Genomic DNA, 23,200 nt, shown 5'->3' on the forward strand with positions numbered 1-23,200 from the left:
GACTCCTAAGTTTCCCTCTTCCAAGGCAGCCACTAATACTGAGATCATATGTATCTTTCCAAAGACACTCTGCAATTTACAAGATTGAATATGAGTATATCTGAGTGTATACGAGTAGATGGACAGAAAGCTGTCTCCCTTTTATTTTTTACTCAAGTAGCTTCATATCATATAAGATGATCTGGCCTGGAGTCATCATATAACCTCCTGTGTGGAGTTTATGAAACTTGAAGGCAGAGAGGGTGGCATATTATGTGAGTAAAAGATATCTTCATGAAGATTGCTTAGCACAAACCCTATCAGCATCTCTTGTGCTGTATACATGAATTGTATACCCCTACGTATCTTGTAATTTGCTCAAATTATAGAGAATTTGGCTGAATTACAACAATCATCCAACATCCTCTTTGCAAACTCCAAAAATCTTGTTTTATTTTTTGAGATAGGGTCTCGCTCTATTGCCCAGGCTGAAGTGCAGTGGCCCAATCTCAGCTCACTGCACCCCCTGCCTCCTGGGCTCAAGTGATCCAACTCAGCCTCCTGAGTAGCTGGGACCACAGGCATGTGCCACCACACCTGGATAATTTTTGTGTTGTTGTTGTTGTTGTTGTTGTTGTTGTTGTTGTTGTTGTTGTGTGTATGGAGACGGGGGTTTTGCCATGTTGCCCAGGCTGGTCTCAAACTCCTGGGTGCAAGCAATCCACCTGCCTCAGCTTCCTGAAGTGCTGGGATTATAGGTATGGGCCACTGTGCCCAGCCTAAGTCTAAAAATCTTTATAAGATGGTCTCTAAAAAAAATCTGATTGTAAGTCATTACCTAAGGAGAGTTAAGTCACAGCCTGTGTATGGTCACTACTTTGCTATGAAGCCAAGTATATAAAAATTAATTCCTCAGGCTGTACTTGAGCTTGACTATAAAATTCCCTTTTCTTTTTGTGGCAATTGAGCATTACTTTTATGAAACGTGTGATAAAATTAGAATATGCAATCTTAGTAACTCTCTTTCTTTTCTACAGAACTGGCAAGGGAACTGAATTTTTCAGTGGATGAAATCAATCAAATACGTGTGGAAAATCCAAATTCTTTAATTTCTCAGAGCTTCATGTTATTAAAAAAATGGGTTACCAGAGACGGAAAAAATGCCACAAGTATGCCGAAATTATGTTATTTTAACTTTCAAAACTGCATAAATGTAATATTTTAGATAAGCCAACTGTTAGGTTCATTCAAGTATTGTTGTAATTTTCTGTAATCTTTAATATAGAAAACTAAGTGATCATGAGGTAATAGCAAGTCTTTTGAAGTTATACTTGTTTAATTTAGTGTTAACAGTCTAAACTTCTATTCTTCAGAAGCTTTTTGGAAAACAAGTAGCAGGGAATTTTTCGTATCTGGCCTGTCATTCTCTTTGTGACCATCAAAACTGAAAACATAATTTTAGTTGTTAAATCATGGGACACAGTCATCAGAAACACTCCGAAGTTACCACTATGGCTGGAGGTGGATGTGCAGAGAGGGAAGACGGGATCATATTAGGGGAGCAAATAGTTTTATTCAGCTTGGTTGGCTCTACTGTTGTTGGGTTTGGTTTTGTTGGCTGGTGGGATTGGGTGGTAGTCCTATATTTTGGCAAGTGCCAACCCACAACAATGTGGAATAAATTATTATGGGTTTGCCTGTGTCAACTTGACCTTAGAAAGTCATTAAAATGCTAAGTACCAAATATGAGGGTGACCTATTTTGACATTCTAAGAGGAAAGGAAAATTTAGTTTTATTAGATCCCCTTATAGCCAACAGGAATCTAGTTATTTTAAGGCCCATCCGCACTGTTCCAGTGGAACACAGCTTTACAAAGTGATGATTAAGACTCTGACACCTTCCCTGTAGCAGCGAGCATTCTGAGTCCTCTGGATAGGGAGATTGCAGAGATGGAGTAAGAAGGAGCTAAAATGTCAGCAGGGCTGCAAAAGCCATGCCTTTGTGTAGATATTGCGCTGACTGAAAGAACATAATTTAATTGGATTTTCAACCTTTTTTTCTCCTTTTCAGCTGATGCCTTAACTTCGGTCTTGACAAAAATTAATCGAATAGATATAGTGACACTGCTAGAAGGACCAATATTTGATTATGGAAATATTTCAGGCACCAGAAGTTTTGCAGATGAGAACAATGTTTTCCATGACCCTGTTGATGGTAATCGAATTTAGTGTTCATATTTATTTAATCATTTGATAAAATTTGAAAGTGCAGTCAGACAAGGCAGTCACTTAAAAGCAACTAAACTGTGATTTGCTTGACTTAGTTTCTCATTTTCTCTGCCAGAGTCTGCAAATAAACACTCTGATATCAGAGCAAACTTGGTAAATACCTCTGTTTATATACAATATAAATATACAATATAAATCATGACGTATGAACGCCTAAGGTATCTGAAAGAGTTGGTATTTCTAATATTTCATAAAAGTTAAATATCTAGAGAATGCATTGCTTTTGTCACTTTTAATTTTTATATTAACCCTCCCAAACTAGTTACCTCTTTTATTCGTATATAGGTAAAACAAATGATGAGCCATTTTTATCAAATAAGCAAGGTATTGAGTAAAGTTTAAGCATATAGTATACAAATTGTAAGGTAAAATGGCAATTTACTGTGTGGCACCAGGTATTTAAATGTGCACTGAAAAAATTTAATGTATCATTCAAGTATGTGCTTTAGTTATTTAGCATTCGTTGTTATTTTAACTTCATGAATATGCTGCCATTTATTCTTTGGAAAAACTACTTGATCTATTGTATATCAAAGGCAGCATAATTTCTAATTCAATCGGCATACATGTTACTAACAATAATTCCTCTTTCACATTAGCTTAATTTATATAATGATCTTGTCATTTTTTCCTCATTATGTAAATTGTGCTTTCTTCACTGAAATATTAAGAAAAACATAAATATCTTCCTACGTTTTTCAAAATAGTCCTGTCTTACGCTCACAAACGAAAATGTATTCCTACAATGAATTTTTGTTTTGTTTTTGAGACGAAGTCTCGCTCTGTCGCCTAAGCTGGAGTGCAATGGCACGATCTCGGCTCACTGCAACCTCTGCCTCCTGGGTTCAAGCCATTCTCCTGTCTCAGCCTCCTGAGTAGCTGGGATTACAGGCATGCACCACCATGCCCAGCAAATTTTTTGTATTTTTAGTAAAGATGGGGGTTTCACCACGTTGGCCAGGCTGGTCTCGAACTCTTGACCTCAAGTGATCCACCCGCCTCTGCCTCCCAAAGTGCTGGAATTACAGGCATGAGCCACCCCACCCAGCCTCTATAATGAATTTTGAGTAGAAAATTTGATGATGGTGTGGAGGCAGGAATAAGAACTAAGGATATTTTTCTACTATTCCATTTTTAAACTGGCAAAGTTAGATTAACAAGAGTCACAAACTTCTAATTAACTTCTAATTCTGCATATATTTTGTGGAAAAAATCTCAAAATTCTTAGAAAGTTTCTGCTTATTAAAAAGTTTAAGTCTGGCCAAGCACTGTCTGTCTCTTAAAAAAAAAAAGTTTAAGTCAACAAAAGATTTAAAGCATACTTGTTATGCATGTAACAAACACAATGGGTAATGAAGTAAAAAGCGGTTGTTTTTAAGTTTATAAAGACCATAGAACCTTGGAAAAATGCTCCCTTTGAGGCCTTGTCTTATATGCAAGGCCATATATTAGTAACCACATGCTTTTTGCACTAGATAAATATAGATCATCTTATCAAATTTTAAATTATTGATAAGTTATAGTTTATACATTCTTCTAATATTCTTTATTGGAAAAAACAGTTGTTAAGTAACTAATAAAAAAGATCACCAGAACACAACAGAAGTAGTTGTGTTGAAAGCTTCATTTAATTTGAACTTTTTAAAATTGGAATATCCTTAAAATACAGTCAAAAATGAAATGGCTTTTTGTTGCTGTATCTTAATATTTTTAAATTCCTTTTTCAAAATTTCTTAGGGAAATTTAGAAACATGTAGATGAAGTAATTTCACTTAGGCAGATTATAAACCTCAGCTAATCTTAGCCAGCTTTTCAACAAGAGTCTGGTTTATAGATGACCATAACTGAAAAATGTTCGCTTACCTATAGCAATTTGAGTTTACAACAGCAGCTAAGTTGGTATTTACCTTGGACTGATGGAAAAATTAGACTTTCATTTTGTAGACCAACAATTCAGAAACTGTGCTTTGGTGCTTTTTTCCTGTCTCTCCTCTTCGTTGAACTTTTATGAAACTTCCTTTCCTCACCATGACCAGACCATTGTTGACTTTTCTCTCTGCTGAGGCAGAAAAATGCTTCCATAGTCCATGCAGCAATGTTTAAAACAAGGGATTAGCTCCCCCCTCCCCTTTTGTGTAGGCTGGTTAATAAACTCTGTGTTTCATAGCATTGTCGTGAATATTCAGAGTGCTCCCTGCAAATGGTTTTCCTACTATCTCTGTTGTGTATCATTTCTCTTTATTTGATTCGTGGTTCGGAGTGGACCCTACCACCGACTTCACCAAGACCTTCATGTACTCCACAACCCTTTCATCTTGGTCATATCTGTTTTTGTACAACACCCTAAAACTACATGGAGTCTTTTAAACTTGGTCTGTTTTTTCAATCCTTTTCTTAACATCGTTTAAAATTTTTTTCCCAGTGCCACTGCTCTAAAATCTAACAATCATTTCTTTCCAAAGAAAGATTAAATCCATTTTTCTGTGCTATAATTTCATGTGAAAGAAGAACTAGGTTGCTTTGCTCATATGTACAGTTCTTAAAATAAGTTGTAGGTAATTTATTAATTATAAAAATTGGTTTCTTGTGGCTTGCTGTATTCAGTCCACCATAGTATGAACTTTGCATGCTAAATATAGAAAGATAATAAGTATCTCATATAATGACAACTAACTTGATATTGGATTAGTCTGCATACTTTGGATTAGTGTGCATATTTACTTATTGTATCATAATATCCAAAACAGAAACAATTGATATCTTAATTAGTATTCTATTTTATTGGAGTTTGCACTAGGCTTTTTATTTCATTGTGTTACATTTAATTGAACTAAACCGATAAGTTTATCGACATTAATCTGTAATTCATCATACATTTTTCATGCCTGATATAATTTTAGTCATTCCATGTGTTTTTGTTTGATGTATTCTAATTCATTCCAGTCAGTCCAAATGTACTGTCTTCCATAGGTTATCCTTCCCTTCAAGTGGAACTGGAAACCCCCACAGGGTTGCACTACACACCACCTACCCCTTTCCAGCAAGATGATTATTTTAGTGATATCTCTAGCATAGAATCTCCCCTTAGAACCCCTAGTAGACTGAGTGATGGGCTAGTGCCTTCCCAGGGGAACATAGAGCATTCCGCAGATGGACCTCCAGTCGTAACTGCAGAAGACACTTCCTTAGAAGACAGCAAACTGGAAGACTCAGTGCCTTTAACAGAAATGCCTGAAGCAGTGGATGTAGATGAGAGCCAGTTGGAGAATGTATGTCTGAGTGAGTATCCTCAATACCTTGGAAATTTGGCTGGGTCCCCAAAAGATGTTAAACCAGCAGAGCCTATAAAACTAGGAGTAAGCTCTGAGCAGCAGGAGAAAGGAAAATCTGGTCCTGATGAGGAGATGATGGAAGAGAAACTCAAATCTCTATTTGAGGACATTCAACTTGAAGAAGGAGTAGAGTCTGAGGAGATGACAGAAGAAAAAGTACAGGCTATTCTTGAGCGTGTTCAGCAAGCAGAACTGGAAATGTCTTCAATTACAGGTTGGCAGAATGAGACATCAAGTGGAAACCTAGAGTCCTGCGCTCAAGCTCGAAGAGTAACTGGTGGGTTACTAGATCGACTGGATGACAGGTATGGCTGTTTCAAAAAAAGGAAAGTGAACACAGGTTACTTGTTAATAGTTTATCTTAAATACATGCTTTTTAGTGGTGACTTCTTCTAAATTACCATTCTAGTTCTGGGATAAAACCTGCTTTAAAGACCAGTTCATTATGCTAATCTGGAAAGGAAGTGAATTTAAATTTAAATTTAATTCTCAAAACTGTTGAAAGGCTGAAATAAAATACAAGAAAATTTACATACATGCCCAAGATTTATACGTTGTCTTTACTTTAGAATATATATATTCTTTTCTACTTTATTACTTGTATGATTCTTTTCATATAGCCAGTAATTATTGTTCCTTTAAAATAATGAGGTGGGTGAATCACCTGAGGTCAGGAGTTCAAGACCAGCCTGGCCAACATGGTGAAACCTCATCTTTACTAAAAATACAAAAATTAGCTGGGTGTGGTGTCACGCACCTGTAATCCCAGCTACTCGGGAGGCTGAGGCAGGAGAACTGCTTGAACACATGAGGGTGGAGGTTGCAGTGAGCTGAGATCACACCACTGCACTCCAGCCTGGGCGACAGAGTGAGACTCTGTCTCAAAAAAATAAGAATAATAATGAATGAAAGTCCATGTTATTTAGAAATATAAACATTACTGTTTTTTTCCTAACTGCAAACATAAATATGCTCATTATTAAAACTTAAAATGCAGATTAAACAAATCAATACACCCCATCATATATCAATAACATTTTGGTGGATTTTCTTCTACGCATGATTTTTTAAATGTCTTAATGTAAAAAGTGCAGAGTAGCAAAAAGAAAAGCCATCCATTCTCCTACCATACTAGGAAAAACTGATTTTACATATCCTTCTATTTTTCCACGAGTCTTATTTTTCATAATTTGAAAGATACACAGTTTTTTACACCAAATAATATTGCCATGATGAACATTTGTCTTTACCCAAAATAATTTCCTGGTTAAGTATAAGAATCTGGTTAATTAATTCTTATACTGGCCTTGCTCTAGAAAGGTGAAAGTCTAGAATCTGAGACATAGTTTCAAATCCCACCACCATTAGGAATGTAGTTTGTGATTTGGGATGAATCTCTAAGCTCTAAGAATGTCACTCTAATTATCTTTAAATATAAGAATACTACTACCTTCCTTAAACAGATTTATAGACAGAAAAAGAGAGGATGTATCATGTCTACCAAATGAGTGACACAAATAGTAATTTCTCAGTAGCACTAGGCATTATTTTTATTTACATACACATTAGACTAAAATATATTTTACTTCAGTGACAGCTAGTGATAAAATTAAATTGGACACAAGAGAACTTATATTATTTCATAACCATATTTTATATTTTTATGTCATTAATAAGCTTCTTGCTCAATAAAAATTCCCAAAGAGGGAGTTTACAAAACTACTTTTGAAAAATTGCAGGCATGAATGAACTTTATCTACAGCCTACAAAAGAGACAATTGCAAAGAAGACAAACAGTACTAATTTTGATGTCTATGTTCAGATATAGTCACACAATTTATAGTTACATATCAGGGAATAGATATAGGAAAGGTATTCATCATTATTAAACCAGCTGAAATTCCTTGTTTTATATAGGCTCTGCCAGTGAATTATATAGAAAAAACACTAGTGAATCCCCTGGTTCCATAGAAGGAGGAAAATGCCAGTCACTTTGCTCCTGTTATCAGAATACGCAGGGTAGGAGAACGCAGGCAAGCAATGTGGACTGGGGAATAGAAAATTAAACCAAAGTCATAAAGCTATATGTTACAGGATCTTCACAGTATGCTTGGATTATTTATCCTTACACATAAAGAATAGAGTGTGCTATGGATGTCTTTTAAAAATAAGTATGTTCAGATAATCAGAATCTGATTTAAAGGAATACACACACATATATAAGTATATATTATACATATAAACATTGTACTAGTTATTGCCTTCTAGCGGTAATAAACAAAGATGCTCAAAATAATACACAAGCTACAAAAAAAGTGAAAAATAGTCTATACTGAAACTTGTAAAAAACTTAGAAGTCAATTTAAAAGAAAGCATTGGAAAGGAAAGTTTTAATAGTTAAGGGAAAAACAGTTCTCTCAGTAGGTAGAAAAGGGTGTGCAACCCTCAAATCACTAGTGAGATTAGCAGAGGTCAAGAGTAGAGAAAAATGAGATTCAAGTAAAGGTATTAGAGTTGGAAAAGTAACGGCAGGATTCATGACGGAAAACATATACAAAGAATTGGAATTTGGGGTACTTGGGGGAATACCACAGTCTTGACCACAGGAATTTGTTTTGTTCTTTTTTGGAGACAGGGCCCAATTTTTTGTACAGTAGCTCAATCCTTGCTCACTGCAACCTCTGCCTCCCAGGCTCAAGCGATCCTCCCACCTCAGCCTCACAAGTAGCTGGGACTACAGGCATGCACCACTGTGCCCACTAATTTTTGTAGTTTTTTGGTAGAGACATGGTTTTACCACATCACCCAGGCTGAACTCAAATTCCTGGGCTCAAGGGATCCTTCTGCCTCAGCCTCCCAAAGTGCTGGGAATATAGGCAAGAACCACTGAGTCCGGCCAGCAGTTTATTTTTTACTGGTGATAGAAAAGCGTTCTGAAATATCTTCTCCTTTAAGATTGGTGGGCTTGGAACTCTAGGTACGTCCATGAGCCTTTCAGGATCACTCATCAAGATGATAGAATTCAAGTAGCTGTAGAACTGCAGTTTGTTTATTTAGATGAGAGCATAGCTAGGCAATTTGGCAACTGAGATATGGGGGATGTCTAGAAGCTGTGTAGCACCTCCTGACACCCCACCCATGAGAGCCCTTTACATTTTATTTATTTATTTTGAGACAGAGTCTCACTCTGTCACCCAGGCTGAAATACAGTGGCACAATCTCAGCTCACTGCAACCTCCACCTCCCGGGTTCAAGCAATTCTCCTGCCTCAGGTTCCTGAGTAGCTGGGATTACAGGCACGTGCCATCACGCCTGGCTAATTTTAGTATTTTTAGTATTTTTAGCAACATGGGGTTTTGCCATGTTGGCCAGGCTGGTCTCGAACTCCTGACCTCAGGTGATCTCCCGCCTCAGCCTCCCAAGGTGCTGGGATTACAGGCATGAGCCACTGCGCCCAGCTACATTTTAAATCCAGCGGCCACACTTTTCACACTTTTCTATTTTATGCCTTCAGAAGTAGTCAAAAGACACAGTTCTTAAAACTTTAGAGTTTCTGCAACCTATATTCAGTCATAGTTTGCCATTGTAAATTTGCAAATTTTCTGTTGCAGCCCTGACCAGTGTAGAGATTCCATTACCTCATATCTCAAAGGAGAAGCTGGAAAATTTGAAGCAAATGGAAGCCATACAGAAATCACTCCAGAAGCAAAGACAAAATCTTACTTTCCAGAATCCCAAAATGATGTAGGAAAACAGAGTACCAAGGAAACTCTGAAACCAAAAATACATGGATCTGGTCATGTTGAAGAACCAGCATCACCACTAGCAGCATATCAGAAATCTCTAGAAGAAACCAGCAAGCTTATAATAGAAGAGACTAAACCCTGTGTGCCTATCAGTATGAAAAAGATGAGTAGGACTTCTCCAGCAGATGGCAAGCCAAGGCTTAACCTCCATGAAGAAGAGGGGTCCAGTGGGTCTGAGCAAAAGGTATGTCATCTGGTCATCCAGTAGCAGTCATTGAAATGGAAAGTATTGATGCTTTACTTCTTTGGATTGATCTTGTAGCCTGGGGCCCAAGGTTTTTTACAATTTCTAAATTATAAATGTGTGAAATTGTAGCACTAATGGTGGAGGTAAAGAAAGTACTGAGTTAAACACATAGGTAAAAAAAAAAAGTTCCAAGTAAAATGTATGCCATTTGATTATACCTTCATTCATTGTTCAGGAAAAGGGAATAAGTATCTGTTTAGCCATTTTTAGGAGGGACAAGAACCAGAGAGACGTTAAGTAACTAGTTTAAGACCCAGTATTTTATCTGGGATTTAGGTTTCCTAACTCCCACTCCGTGTTCTTCCTTATGGGAGGAGGATAATCATTCTGATCCTTTCTGGCTCCTTGGCATAAACAGTCTATAGCATCTGACCCATCTAAGTTCTATTCTGTATGGTCTGTTGTCTGAAAGCGTGTTTTAAAAATTAAAGAGATGAAATTCCAAGCCTAAAATGAGGTGAGTTGACAGCAGTTAGAAATTTAAAATTAGAAGTATAATTTTTATAATTTATATAAGTTGATGATGATTGTCTTAACATGTATTTCTAATCACTTTAAAACCTTACTGTGATAGATTTGCTTGTTCTTTGTACTTTTGTGGTACAATCTAATAGATTTTTTTCTTTGAGGTTTACTCTATTTTTAGATATTAAAAGTATTTTAAACTGAAATTATGACTCATACGTGGATATAAGAAAATAAAAAGCAGCTCTGTTTCCTACACTTTTTACTGCTTTTTATTCTCCCAATTTTTATGTCTTTTCATCAATTCTGCAATAGACAGAGATTAATAGTAGCACTTGCAGTTTTCGCTGAGACATATCCAGTTCACTGAAGATCCACTTTAGTGTTTTGGGAGGAAAAAACAAGTGTTTTCTAAAATAATGAGTTCAAGATTGATTTGAGGTTTAGGAAGACTTTTAGCAAACTCAGTCGCTCAGGAGCTGATTCTCAGCTTATCAGTAATCACATCCTTTCCTATTGCCTTCTGCAAACAATGTCTGACTATTTTCAGGCTTGTTAGAAGGGAGAGTACGAGGAAGTTTAGTTCTAGATCATCTATTTTTTTTTTTCCCTGTAAGTTGCTTTGATATAAGATTTGGTGGTGGTAATCAGTTGCTTAAATGATATCCTAAAATAATCTCCAGCTCATTTAATAACTGCCTTCACTAAATTTTTATTAATGGTTTTGTTTTAGTTTTAAGCTCTTTTAAGTCTTTTTCAGGCCTTCTTTAACTCCGTCCTGACAAGTGTGGTTTTGAATACTGACTTCTGTCTTTGACTTGACTTTTAGTATATTTAAGTGGTGTGAGTTTTGGATAAGTTTCCTTTTAAAATGATCCCACAAAATGTAGAGAGAAGCAATAACATAGTGGTATTTTTCCTGTGAATATTTATTCTGCAAAAGCCTGTTAAAGTTCTAAAGGCAAATTTCTATACAAATACATATAAACACCGCTGTGTGTGTACATGTGCATATGTATGGGCCACTGGAAAATCATATTGGCCATTGGCATAAAGACGGTTGAAAATTTAGTTTTAAACCCTGAGTGGAAACTTAGCTGAGTTTGTCAGTAATGGAAAATAATTTACCATTAGAAAACATTTTCAAGATTTCTTGTAAATGAGTTTGTGCCTCTGATATTGGTTTCGAGTCCTATTCTAATGCAGAAAGACTTCATGACCTAAAAAATCCATAATGGAGTTAAAGCTTCTAGGAGACATGAACCTGACCTCACAAGAAAACCAAAGATGTTTAGGATGTATCGTTTGTGGCTATACCATAGTATAATAGCAACCAACTAGGTCATCTGATGTATGATCTCAGAAAACAGCCCCCTTTTTATCCCCTAAAAAATCAGGTCAAAAGTCCGGGTGCGGCTCTTACACGGATGACTGCCTGCTGTTATAAGGTAAAATTCTGCTATTTTCCACCTGTTTCCATGCAGCAACCCATGGCAAAGAGTACTGAGAAAATTCCATTTGGTTTCCTTGTTTTCCCCTTTACCAATTCCTAGATAATTCACTAAAAGGAATCCTGAGCCTGAGATTCTTCCTCCAGTTTCACTTTAAGGTTAGCAGAGATTCCAGGGAAAAAGTGGAAACTGAAACAATGACCAAATGGCCACTTTTTCTTTATGTAAGGGGTTGGCCTCACATGATTTTTTGTAGGATTATGCTATAATCACCTCTAGGTTTGTTGTTTGTGTTTGCTTTAACATAGATGTTCTTCTACTTTTGAATTCACCCAAGTGAAAACCTTTCCTCAGCTTATGATTCCATGTACAGATAATTCAGATTCAGTTTTCCCTTTTGCCTCATCCAGTCCATTAATCCTGGAATGCTAATAATTCTTTTCTTTCATCAACACAGATTCCTTTTACCTCGTTCTGACTTCTTGAGCCTTTGCAAAACTTCCTTCCACAATACTTAGATCATTCTAAGTCTCCTAAATTTACTGTCCTTTACTGAAAAATTTAAAATAATAATAGCAAACTTAGTTCAAGTTCTTACTCCTTGTAAGGATAGTGGCTACGATTTTCTTTTAAAACCATATTGTTCAGTGGGGTGGTTTGTTGAGGTGAAATTTCCTATAAAGTCAAGGCTGATAGTACTGTTTAACATTTTAAAATACTTGTCAAGTTTACTGTTGATGAAAAAGATGGCCTAGTTTATTATCTATTCAACTAACATTTCATAAAGCATTTTATCTAACACCTGTACCTCCTATAGCAATTTTATTTTGTTTCCACTTTTTTTAAACAAATACTAGAATTCATTTTTCCAGTGGATGTTAACTAAATTCTGTCTCTGGGACTATTAGATTTGAGGTAATGAATTAACTTCAAAGATAAAGTACCAGAATTATTTTCATAGTTCCACCATTAAAATTTAGAAATTTAACCACTCAGTAAATACTCTTCCCCATGGCATCTAAGTGAAAGCTAAAGATATTTTCCCCTTCAAATTATGAACTATTTGCCCCTTGGTAGTTTTTCCAGATTCCCACCTTTATTGCCTAAATATTAATATTTTGTGCAGTAACTATATTGTTGTCTGTGAAAAGTATTCTATTTTATATTCTAATTTCATTATCAGTTCTTTAAAAAAGATTTCAAGCTTTCATACGTTTATTCCTTCATTAAATTCTTTCTCAGTACCAGTTATGTGTTAGGTACAAATTATGCTGATATTAATCTCTTGATATAAATATATGTGCCAAAATATGCTAATATAAATTCTTTACTTCTTGTTGTTGTTGTTGTTGTTGTTGAGATGGAGTCTTGCCCTATTGCCCAGGCTGGAGTGCAGTGGCGCGATTTCAGCTCACTGCAACCTCTGCCTCCCAAGTTCAAGCAATTCTCCTGCCTCAGCCTCCTAAGGAGCTATTTTTTGTATTTTAGTAGAGACAGGGTTTCACCATGTTGGCCAGGCTGGTCTCGAACTCCTGACCTCAAGTGATCCACCCGCCTTGGCCTCCCAAAGTGCTGGGATTACAGGTATGAGCCACCGTGCCCAGCTAGATTCTTTACTTTTTAATAAAGTTCAAAATAGCTTTTAATAAGGTTGTCAAATTTGACCAAAATTTCATAGAAGTCCAAAATATTGTGCCTCTTTCTGTAGATCAAATGAAATATGACCCAATTTACAAGGGTATACATCTTCATGGTAGATGAATATAGATTTTAAACTAGTTTTAAAAGGAATATGAATGATTTAATTGTAGTTTCTGCTGCCAAAAAGTCTCCATAATTATTTTTTAATAACTTATAACTACCTTGATCTTTACCTGTACACACACACACACACATGCACAGAGTAATTTCACTTAGAATCCTGGTGAAAAATTTTCTTCCACTTAAATTTTTTTTAAGACTCTCACAAATATACATCATGATTTTCTTTAGTTGGCAAAAAAAAAAAAAAGAAAAAAAATCAAGTAAGTGTAATTCTTTCTTGATTTCCCTTCTCAGAATGTCTTTTATTTTAAGTGTGATGGTAAAATTATACTAAAAATGCATTTATCAGGACTTGAAAGACAGTGAGAGTGAGTCAAGCTCAGAGGAAGAACGGAGAGTCACTACCCGAGTTATTCGCCGGCGTTTGATTATAAAGGTATCCTGTAGCTGGATCATTATGTGGCATTGCTCTACTATTAGAAATTCCTTCCTTGTGGTGGTGAAATTTCAGCATGCTTGATAAAGAAATGGCTTTGTGTAATTTTTTTGCACCCTGGAAAGCTTGTAAAAACAACAACCAAAAAGAGAAGAAGCCATGTTGCATGGTATTCTGTATAGGCCTATTTGATATGTGGCGGTTGTAGTTTTATTTGAGAATTCTTGGCATTTGTATCCTGCTTTCCTTGAAGAAGTGTCATGTGAATGAGCAAAGATTCTGTCTTGGTGACACAGTAGTTCATATCAAATGAAATGTTCAATTGAAACCTTAGAAACTGTAACAAGGTATGAGGCACGATAAAGAAGAAAGAGAATGAAAGAATTAAAAGGCTTCCTTCTCAGTCTCAAATTCCTACTGCCTTAAGAATTTTTAAATGAAAACCAGTTCTTCATAAGCAATCAGTGGCTGAGAATTTGAGGTTATAACCTGGCATGGATATATGTGACACAATGCAAGTCAAGTAAAAAAAAAAAAAAAATCTGAAATAGGTGTTTAACTTTACTAACACACAAGAAAAAAATCAAGCTGCATTTTTAAGTATAGGAGTCAATTTAAAAAATAAAGGAAAATAGAATTCTTCCCTATTATGGCACAATTGAAAACACTATTAATAAATATTCTGTCTTTCCTTCACAAAGGTCTGTTGAAGCACTTACCTTTTGCATAGTAAGGTTCCACAGAATGCTTCTTGTAGTCTCCCCCTTGTCTTCATTACTTCGTCATCAGATCTTTCTTAGGGTTAGAATAATTGAGTTCAGAGAACTAGAAAGCCATTTTCAATGCGCAGACTTTTGAATATGATCCAAATAACTTGAGGCTTCTTGGTTACTGCCCTAGAGAGAAAGAGGAAGAGAATATCTATTGGAAACCATTTATCAAACTTATCCAATCCCAAAGTGTCAAGAGACCCAACAGAAAGCACAGAAGTTGGCACAGGTGTCCAAAATTTCTTAATCCTGGTGCTTTTCACTTTTCATGAAGAAACTCCACCAAATCTGCCCTAATACAGTTTTTCTAAGACTCTGCAAACATTAGGGAAGAAAATAAATCGTTGTCTAAATTTTGAGTTATCCTGCAAATCAGTTGTAAGCTCAATAGGGTTCCTTTAAAAACCATGAATCACTTCTTTGAAAATTCCATGTATATAAGCAAGCCAAATTACTTATTGCTGTCTAGCACATTTGCAAGTATTTAACCTGCTATCAGTAAAATCCTCATAATCAGTCACCTCACACGTGTTCTCTGGGTTGGGGTGGGGGAATGTTTGATTCAGTTTTTCTGAGTTTTTGCTCTTCTCATAATCAGTGTCTTCAAGATATGAAAGTTTAAAGTGAAAGGTCTAGAAAAGCACATAGTGCTTTGAACTTGTCTTTTATGCTTAACATATCACATACTAATGTTACATCTAAATCCACCACCTTCCTTTATAATAGCTGCCCATGATAGAAGTTGACTTTCTTCTATCCAGGACAAAAGAAAACAAATATAGCCATGCAAAAAAAGTGGAAGGCGGGGATAAAGAAGTTTTTCTCTGAGAAAACAAAAACAATAACTAACTTCAAAACCTCTCAAATCAATAAGGGCTATTTCCTTTGGTCTCCTAGAATTCTAGATATGCACCAGCAAGTTAGCTATTAAGTAATTTTCTTAGAGTAAGTTATCTTTGTTTTTCAGCTTAAAATATGATTATAACATATTAACATATTTATTAAGAACTTAGGTTTAAAAGACAAAAATCCACTATAATGTTGTAGGTTTCATAAAAACAGGGGAGTCCGTATTCTCCCCAAATACTTTTTTTTTTGAGACGGAGTCTCGCTCTGTGGCCAGGCTGGAGTGCAGTGGTGTAATCTCGGCTCACTGCAACCTCCACCTCCCCAGTTCAAGCAATTCTCCTGCCCCAGCCTCCCAAGTAGCTGAGACTACAGGCGCGTGACACCACACCCGGCTAATTTTTGTATTTTTAATAGAGATGGGGTTTCACCATGTTGGCCAGGATGGTCTCGATCTCTTGACCTCGTGATCTGCCTGCCTTGGCCTCCCACAGTGCTGGGATTACAGGCGTGAGCCACTGCGCCCAGACCCATTACTTCTTGAAGTTAATGTAATTTTAGAGAGATTGAGTGAAGTCATCAGAGAATAGGTTTTATAACCGAGGAAGGCATTGTATAAACAATAGGATCATTCACAAACAAGCTTTGAGAGATATCTTTCATATGAGATGGAAAAACCAAAGGCTAAAAAATAGTTATAATCATCATTGGAAGCTATAGGTTTAACAAAAACACTTTATAAATTATTTTTCTGTTGAGATTTTTGGGGCAATTGCAAAGAGTCACACTTCTGTTGCCTTTCTCTTTACTCCATATGTTGCTATCTTTCTAATGGAAAAGAGCTTGAGGACTATAATAGTATGTGGTGAATATGACATGGGAACCATCTCTTGTCAAAAACATAAAATGGGAATGTAGTACCTAAATGGGTCATTGAGACTAAAATTACTGTGTTTCCAAGATCTCAGAACTGAAGATTGGAGATAAATTTATTTACTCAAAATCACACAGCCAGACAGCAGCAGCTCTGGGACTAGAACCTAATCCCTAGCCCTCTGGTGAAGTGCTTTTTCCTCAATACTATATACAATTGGACCTCCATATCTGGGCATTCCACATGCACAAACTCAACCAACCTTGAGAAAATAAAACAATAAACAATAGAAGTAAGAAGCAATATAGTATAACAATTACTTACATAGCATTTACATTATATTAGGTATTATAAGTTATCTAGAGGTGATTTAAAGTATATGGGAGAATATGTGTAGCTTATATGCAAATACTACACCATTTTATATGTGGGACTTGAGCATCTGCAGATTTTGCTATCTGCAGGGGTCCTGGAACCAATCCCTGTGGATACTAAGGAACAAGTGTATTCTCTTCCAGAACAAATGAAAAAGTATTCCTTTTTGCTAGGCTAAATCAGGTATTTGGCCATTCAGATCTTTTCAGCAGCACAGAAGAGGGCAGCATTGGGCTGTCATTCCTGGGAACCATTTGATGGGGCTGGAATGCTGGGAATTTGACTTACCTCATGGATGCTGTCCAAACCTGGACTGAACCAGCATTGTTAACACTGTTTGCCATAGTAAGCCTCCTAGCACTTAGTATCCCAGTTCTGAAAACTAGTCTGGGGTTGTTCCATCCCTCCCAGAGCTAGCTCTGGCTGGGAAGTATCTCGCAGAGGAAGCAGTATGTATGCTAAGCATTGGATTGCCAAAAGTCTGGGCAAATCTGTCTTCTTAGAATTCCATTTGTATAATAAATGAGGTGACGGTGATTTTTCTCTTTACTTTCAAAGTGGATCCATTCGTTTTCTATGAAGTTTTAACCTTTTTTTTTACATTTAATGTTTTCAAACTCCTATAGAATGAGTCAAGTCAACAAAATCTCCCATTTGTCATGGGACTTAAATGAATGTGCTGATAAAATTCTGATCTCTATACAATTTGATAATATACAGTGGTTTCAAATGCTTAGAAGCAATTTATGTTACTAACCAGTCGTGAGTTTACCTTATTAGCTTAGCAAATCCAGTAACTGCAAAGGTAAAAAACTGTAAACCAACACACAACCAAACTATTGTGAAATTTCATAAAATTCAAATAACTGAATTTTTACTATATAGTACAACTGTATTTTTATTTCAATTTTTCAACATTTTTACTGGTTTTCTAAATAAGAGCTTACATGTATGTTTCTGCTAACTCAGGCAGTTCAAACGTATGGTAAGTTCTATTCGTTCATTCCATTTCCCAGAGGTAACCACTCTTCACAAGCTTCAGATTGTTTTTACATACATATACAAATATGTGTGTAAAATATGTAGGTTTCGTACTATTCATATTGCTTAGTATTTGCTTTTTGTAAAATATATCGCATCAATCCTATTTTTGGACAATTCAAGTTTTAACGTATCCATCAAAGCAAATTGGTACATTTCATATTATCACTCTTCCATTTTATTCAAAAATTCAAAGAGAAATAAAAGTTATAAAATTCAGTGCTTCTAGCAGGAGTCCAGAGGGAAGTACAGTTAATTTTCATTAAGACCGTCACCAGAGGTGAAAATGTAACACCACATGTGCTATAATTTTCCTTTATAATGGTTGGGGGGAAGGGAAGGGAGGTTGCCAGAAATGATGTTGTCAACAAGACCACGGGGACAATTTTGTTTACTTAAAAATACTAAGTGTTTTCAAGAACTTTAAAAACCTCATTGAGGCCGGGCGCGGTGGCTCAGGCCTGTAATCCCAGCACTTTGGGAGCCCGAGGTGGGTGGATCACGAGGTCAGGAGATCAAAACCATCCTGGCTAACACGGTGAAACCCCGTCTCTCCTAAAAAATACAAAAAATTAGCCAGGCATGGTGGCGGGCACCTGTAGTCCCAGCTGCTCAGGAGGCTGAGGCAGGAGAATGGCATGAACCTGGGAGGCGGAGCTTGCAGTGAGCCAAGATCACGCCACTGCACTCCAACTGGGGCAACAGAGTGAGACTCCATCATCTCAAAAAAAAAAAAAATTGAGATTACTTTCTCCCATTGAAGAGAGGCCTTAGAGCACTCTCTTAGGTAACATTTGGTCTCTAATATAGTTGTCAGAATTAAAGATGGATAAATTTTTTAAAAATGTATTTTATGACTCCCTGCTGTCTTTCCTATCTATTTAATCAACTCCTATCTAATCTATTCCTCCTATTCATTTTGGCTTATTATTTATAAATAGGGTTTTGCTTTTTGTAAGGCTATTAATCTAAGTCAATGAATCTAAGTCAATGAATACATACTTGCATGTATTCACTATGTTTATACATATGCTTACTTCATAGTCCTTTCAGAGATTGTCCAAACAATTCAAAAATTAACTGGCATCTTTTCCCACAGAAAGATTCATTCAGTACCTGCCCAATAGGATACCATTTTAGGGATTTTCCTGGGTTCTTTAATTGTCTATCACTCAAAGAGGTGTACATTTCCAAAAGTTAGCTCAAAAATATTTGTCATTCGTGTTTAAGCTATAAGGAAAACTTTCATTACTTTTTATTGGCTTTTTTGCTGCCCTTATGACTTTACTTTTAAAATAAAATTTTGGGTTTTCTCCAAACATTTGAAACCACCAACCATAGAAAATACAAATAACACTGCCATTAAAAACTTGTTGCAAATTTTAGCGTATTTACACAAGACCTCTACATTTTTCCAGTTTTTCTCCCCTCTCTTCACTGCGCTGATTCAAACTTGTCATAAGCAAGATTGGAGATGCACTAAACAAGATCAAGAAACACCTTGTTTTATTTTCATTCCACCTATACCACAGTGAGGAAAAACAAGTTAAATGTCCCGCCCATTGTCATGAACTATGCACCCACAAACTGTAAGAACACAAAATCACTTTGTAATAAGAAAAAAAAAAATGAGAACAAAACTTTGCTAGCAAAACAATAGTGTTCTAGTCTTTATTCTGTTATTTTGAACCAGAACTGCCTTTCTACTGATTGTGACATATGGCAATCATAGAATGTTCTCACCATTGGCTGGCACTGACCAAATTATCAGAGCCACTATCTTTTCCATTCCAGTAACACAGAATTAGAATCTCACTTTTCCAGGAAGGCAGCTGTTTTTGTGATTGGCCATTTTCCCTAAAACAAAACCAAACCACATCTGTACACTGCCAAGCAGCATTATCCATTTCACGTTTTCAGTAAGAAGTTTGACTGACAGATCAATAGGTCCCTGGAATACTAGTCCATCCTTAAGATCTTTATCCTTGTTCTCTCGAACTGTAAGTGGCACAAATCTTAAGTTAAACACAAATGAAGGTAATGTATTGCGGATATGGTCCTACTTTTGCTGAGTAGTTTGTCGTGTTATACAATCATAGAGCTAGTGGAGAGATACTATGGAGCCATCTAAATCCACCAAGCTGTCTATGACAGGAAAATAGGTGCCCACCCTGGAGAGTTAAGAATGTATTCTATTTTTAAAACTCATAGTGAGACCTTTCAGAGTTTCCCCTCCAAAATTAGATAACAAATCAGAAAGCCAGATTCTAACTCTGTGTTACTGGAATGTAAAAGATAGTGGCTCTGATAATTTTGTCAATGCCAGCCAATGGTGAGCACATTCTATGACTGCCATATGTTACAGCCAATAGAGATGCAGCAGTTCTGGTTTAAAAATGACAGAATAAAGACTAAAACACTATTGTTTTGTTCTCATTTTTTTTATTACGAAACAACTTTGTGTTCTTATAGATTGTGGGTGCATACATCAGAAGATATCATCTTAAATTCCCTTGGTATTGATTTTATCTATTTTTTTGCCTATGGCAATGAAGATACTTCAGTGTATAAACTATGTACTATATCCGACACAATTATTCTCACTTAAGAGCTATGAAAGATTCAGTCTTCAAGATTCTCTCTGTACCCTCAACTTTTCTCATAATCTTTCAAAAAATGTATGTATTATCTTTAGTGAATGAATTTTTAAATAAACCAGAGTGATAAATATCATGCCCAAACTAAGGTACTATCTTAGTTCAAGTTAGATAAAACTCAATCCACAAAAATCTCTAGAGATTCGGTAGAACTAATGAAGAAACAGTGCTTAAAGTGAGACGATCTAATCAGAGCTCTAATCCTTGGCTAAAATTTGTCTCAACATATGAAGCCTTTCAGTTTACAGTGTGTAACTGCATCCTATAATTATGTATTTTCAAATTCTTCCTTCTGGAATCTGTTGCTAACCATCACGCTTATACATACTTGAGGTTTAATGCTTGAATGTTGTTGACTGCTAAATAACTGTCAGTGAAGTCAGCCTTTTTCCCTTGCACTGGAGTAGCAAGTAGAATTTACGACTTATTTCTCTAAAATTCCAGAGCATGTGTGTGGTGTTTGGAGTAGTGTGGAGATTTCTCCATCTAGTATGTTGCTAATCTTTATGCCACATCCTTTAGGGAGAGGAAGCAAAAAACATTCCTGGTGAATCTGTCACAGAAGAACAATTTACTGATGAAGAAGGCAACCTCATCACCAGAAAAGTAATCATCATTGAGATTTCATGCTTCTCTTGGAATTTAGATTTTCTGCATTAAAAACTCTGCTACTTTTGTGCTGTAGTGTCATCTCCTGAAACAGAAAAATCTCTGCTTTTCACCATTACTTCCTACAGATCACTCGGAAAGTATTAAGACGAATTGTTATCCCACAAGAGAGAAAACGTGATGATGTGGTAATGGAGAGGGATTGCCAAAGAGAATGTAGAGGACAAAAGCTTTGTGCACTCCCTAGAAATTGCTGCTAACAGGCTGGCATCTGCAGTGTGGCAGCTTGAAGTGTTTGCTGCTTTTGACATCTTATGCATTTGATCAGGGTCAAAGAAAAATACTTTTCTTCCTAACATTCTTTGTTACATACTTTTTTTTTTTTTTTTTTTTTCTGTCTTCAGAGTTTTCACAAAGATAAGGTCATTTATAGGGGACAGAATGTGCCAGGTTGAGGGAGAAAGAAGATAAAACCTTCACCATTCACCACCAAACCTCAGAGCAGTGCTTCAGCCCCACCCAGGGCTTGGCCTTCAGCAGTGTCTGTTGGGACAGGGGCGGAGAGCACTCCAAAAGCACAGGCTTTAAAAGTTAGAATGGCAAAAGGCTCAGTTCAAGATCTGTACATCGGATCCATATATTTTCTCTTTCCAATATGTTCTGCAGGGAAATCTGAATTCCTCCAGCTTCATCTGAGGAGGGGGTTCCCCTCTTTGGGTTTATAACAGCCCATTTCCAATGTGCCAGTTAAAGAATCCCTCCAGTCAACCCCTTTCTCTCAGAGAAAACATCTCTGGTTATTTTTCACTTGTTTCTCAGATCTCTACCCTTTTCAATTTAAAAATAGAAACTTCAGTAGACTATGTTTACATTAGAAAAAGTAAACTGAAAATTTATCAGAAGTACAAATCACAAAATTGAAAAGGCTTCATTTGTTTTCTGTTAAAAATTGGGTAAAAACTGAGTATTTGTGCCACAACCTTGCCCTCGGGGAACTGTATTCCTGATGCTCAGTGAAGAGAGGATATGTTTATGCAAAATAGATGCCTTCTTGGTCTGACAGTAAGAGGAAGTCATTGGCAATTCCACTAACTTAAAGAAGTCCCTCAGATCAACAGCATTTCCATGGATTAGTACTTAACTAAGAAGTTTGAATCTCATTGCAACAGATTGTTTACAATTCTGCTGCCTTGTGAGCTGTGGTGCTGATTTCTTTTAGCTTACTATAGGAAATGGATAGGCTGCTTGTTATTTTGATTTATCACTAACTTACTGAATTATTGTCAAGTACAATTATGTTGTATTCATTTTGACAGTGCTCTCTAGCTTGCTTGATGATGCTAAACTGTGTGGTTAAGCTAAAGATTGTACGTATTTTTGGACATGAAGTGACAAAATGCTTTAAACTGTTTCGCTTGTCCTAATCCAGCCTCCAAGGATCAGAATGGGACTGCTTTATAACTAAAACTGTTTCACTGTGAAATCTTAATATGTACATTCCTTTCAAAGCAGGGAGAAGGTTTTAAGGTGAAAACGAAGAAAGAAATCCGGCATGTGGAAAAGAAGAGCCACTCGTAACAGCGAACGGTCAGTCAAGGTGAGGTGTGTTCATATCAACAACAGTAGGACTTAAATTCCTGTGAAACTTATCAATTTCACTAAATAAGTGATTCAGATTTTCCCCGTCCTTTCCTTTTCACTGAATTTCAGCTTTGAAAATCAAATACGAAGTTGTTCAAGTTCTGTTGATGTTTGCATATATATACACAATGAAACTTGACTTTGGTTTCACAGTCCATTAACTTTCTCCTCACAAATTAGGCAGCAATTTAATTGTAAATTATGTTTGCAGAAGCAAGTATAAATGGTGATAAGAGTAAAGGCTCACTATGAAATACAATAGCCTTATACAATCTAACAGGAAGACTATTTGGCAACGAATACTTCTTACAGTTACACTCAGAGTTTTATTGATCCAGACTTTCACCATTTTAGCAGAACAGCATCTGAGGATATCGTTTTGGTTGAAATAAGTGACTTTCCAAGTCTAAATTAAATGACTGACATATCTATCTGGTGTTTTATAGAAACAAAAGGAAAAAATAGGAGGTTAATGGCACTGTTGTTTGTTTTTTAAGTTAAATGTTTAGTAAGTGAGCTTTGTTTACATTTGCCTGGACTTTTCTTTACAGATCACATTATTTTCCTTTTACATTGTCCTATTTATTTCTACTTAGCTACAATTAGGCCATATGGGGT

General features: G+C 36.2%; 1 protein-coding gene across 26 annotated transcripts in view; it reads left to right on the forward strand.

Moving 5' to 3' along the window:
- Positions 1-23,200, forward strand: part of ANK3 (ankyrin 3) — a 704,894-nt gene that overhangs the window by 668,119 nt on the left and 13,575 nt on the right. For 10 of the 26 annotated variants that reach the window (XM_055354146.2, XM_055354147.2, XM_055354148.2 and 7 more), the window contains 7 exons: positions 1,017-1,148; positions 2,051-2,194; positions 5,239-5,547; positions 5,815-5,905; positions 9,212-9,590; positions 11,516-11,566; positions 13,683-20,948. In XM_055354146.2, coding sequence (XP_055210121.2) covers positions 1,017-1,148; positions 2,051-2,194; positions 5,239-5,547; positions 5,815-5,905; positions 9,212-9,590; positions 11,516-11,566; positions 13,683-13,853 — 1,277 coding nt within the window. In that variant the 3' untranslated portion in view covers positions 13,854-20,948. The other 16 variants (XM_055354157.2, XM_055354158.2, XM_055354156.2 and 13 more) reach the window with 8 other exon arrangements.

The sequence above is a fragment of the Gorilla gorilla genome, chromosome 8, assembly GCF_029281585.2.
Source record: "Gorilla gorilla gorilla isolate KB3781 chromosome 8, NHGRI_mGorGor1-v2.1_pri, whole genome shotgun sequence".
Taxonomy (NCBI): Eukaryota; Metazoa; Chordata; class Mammalia; order Primates; family Hominidae; genus Gorilla; species Gorilla gorilla.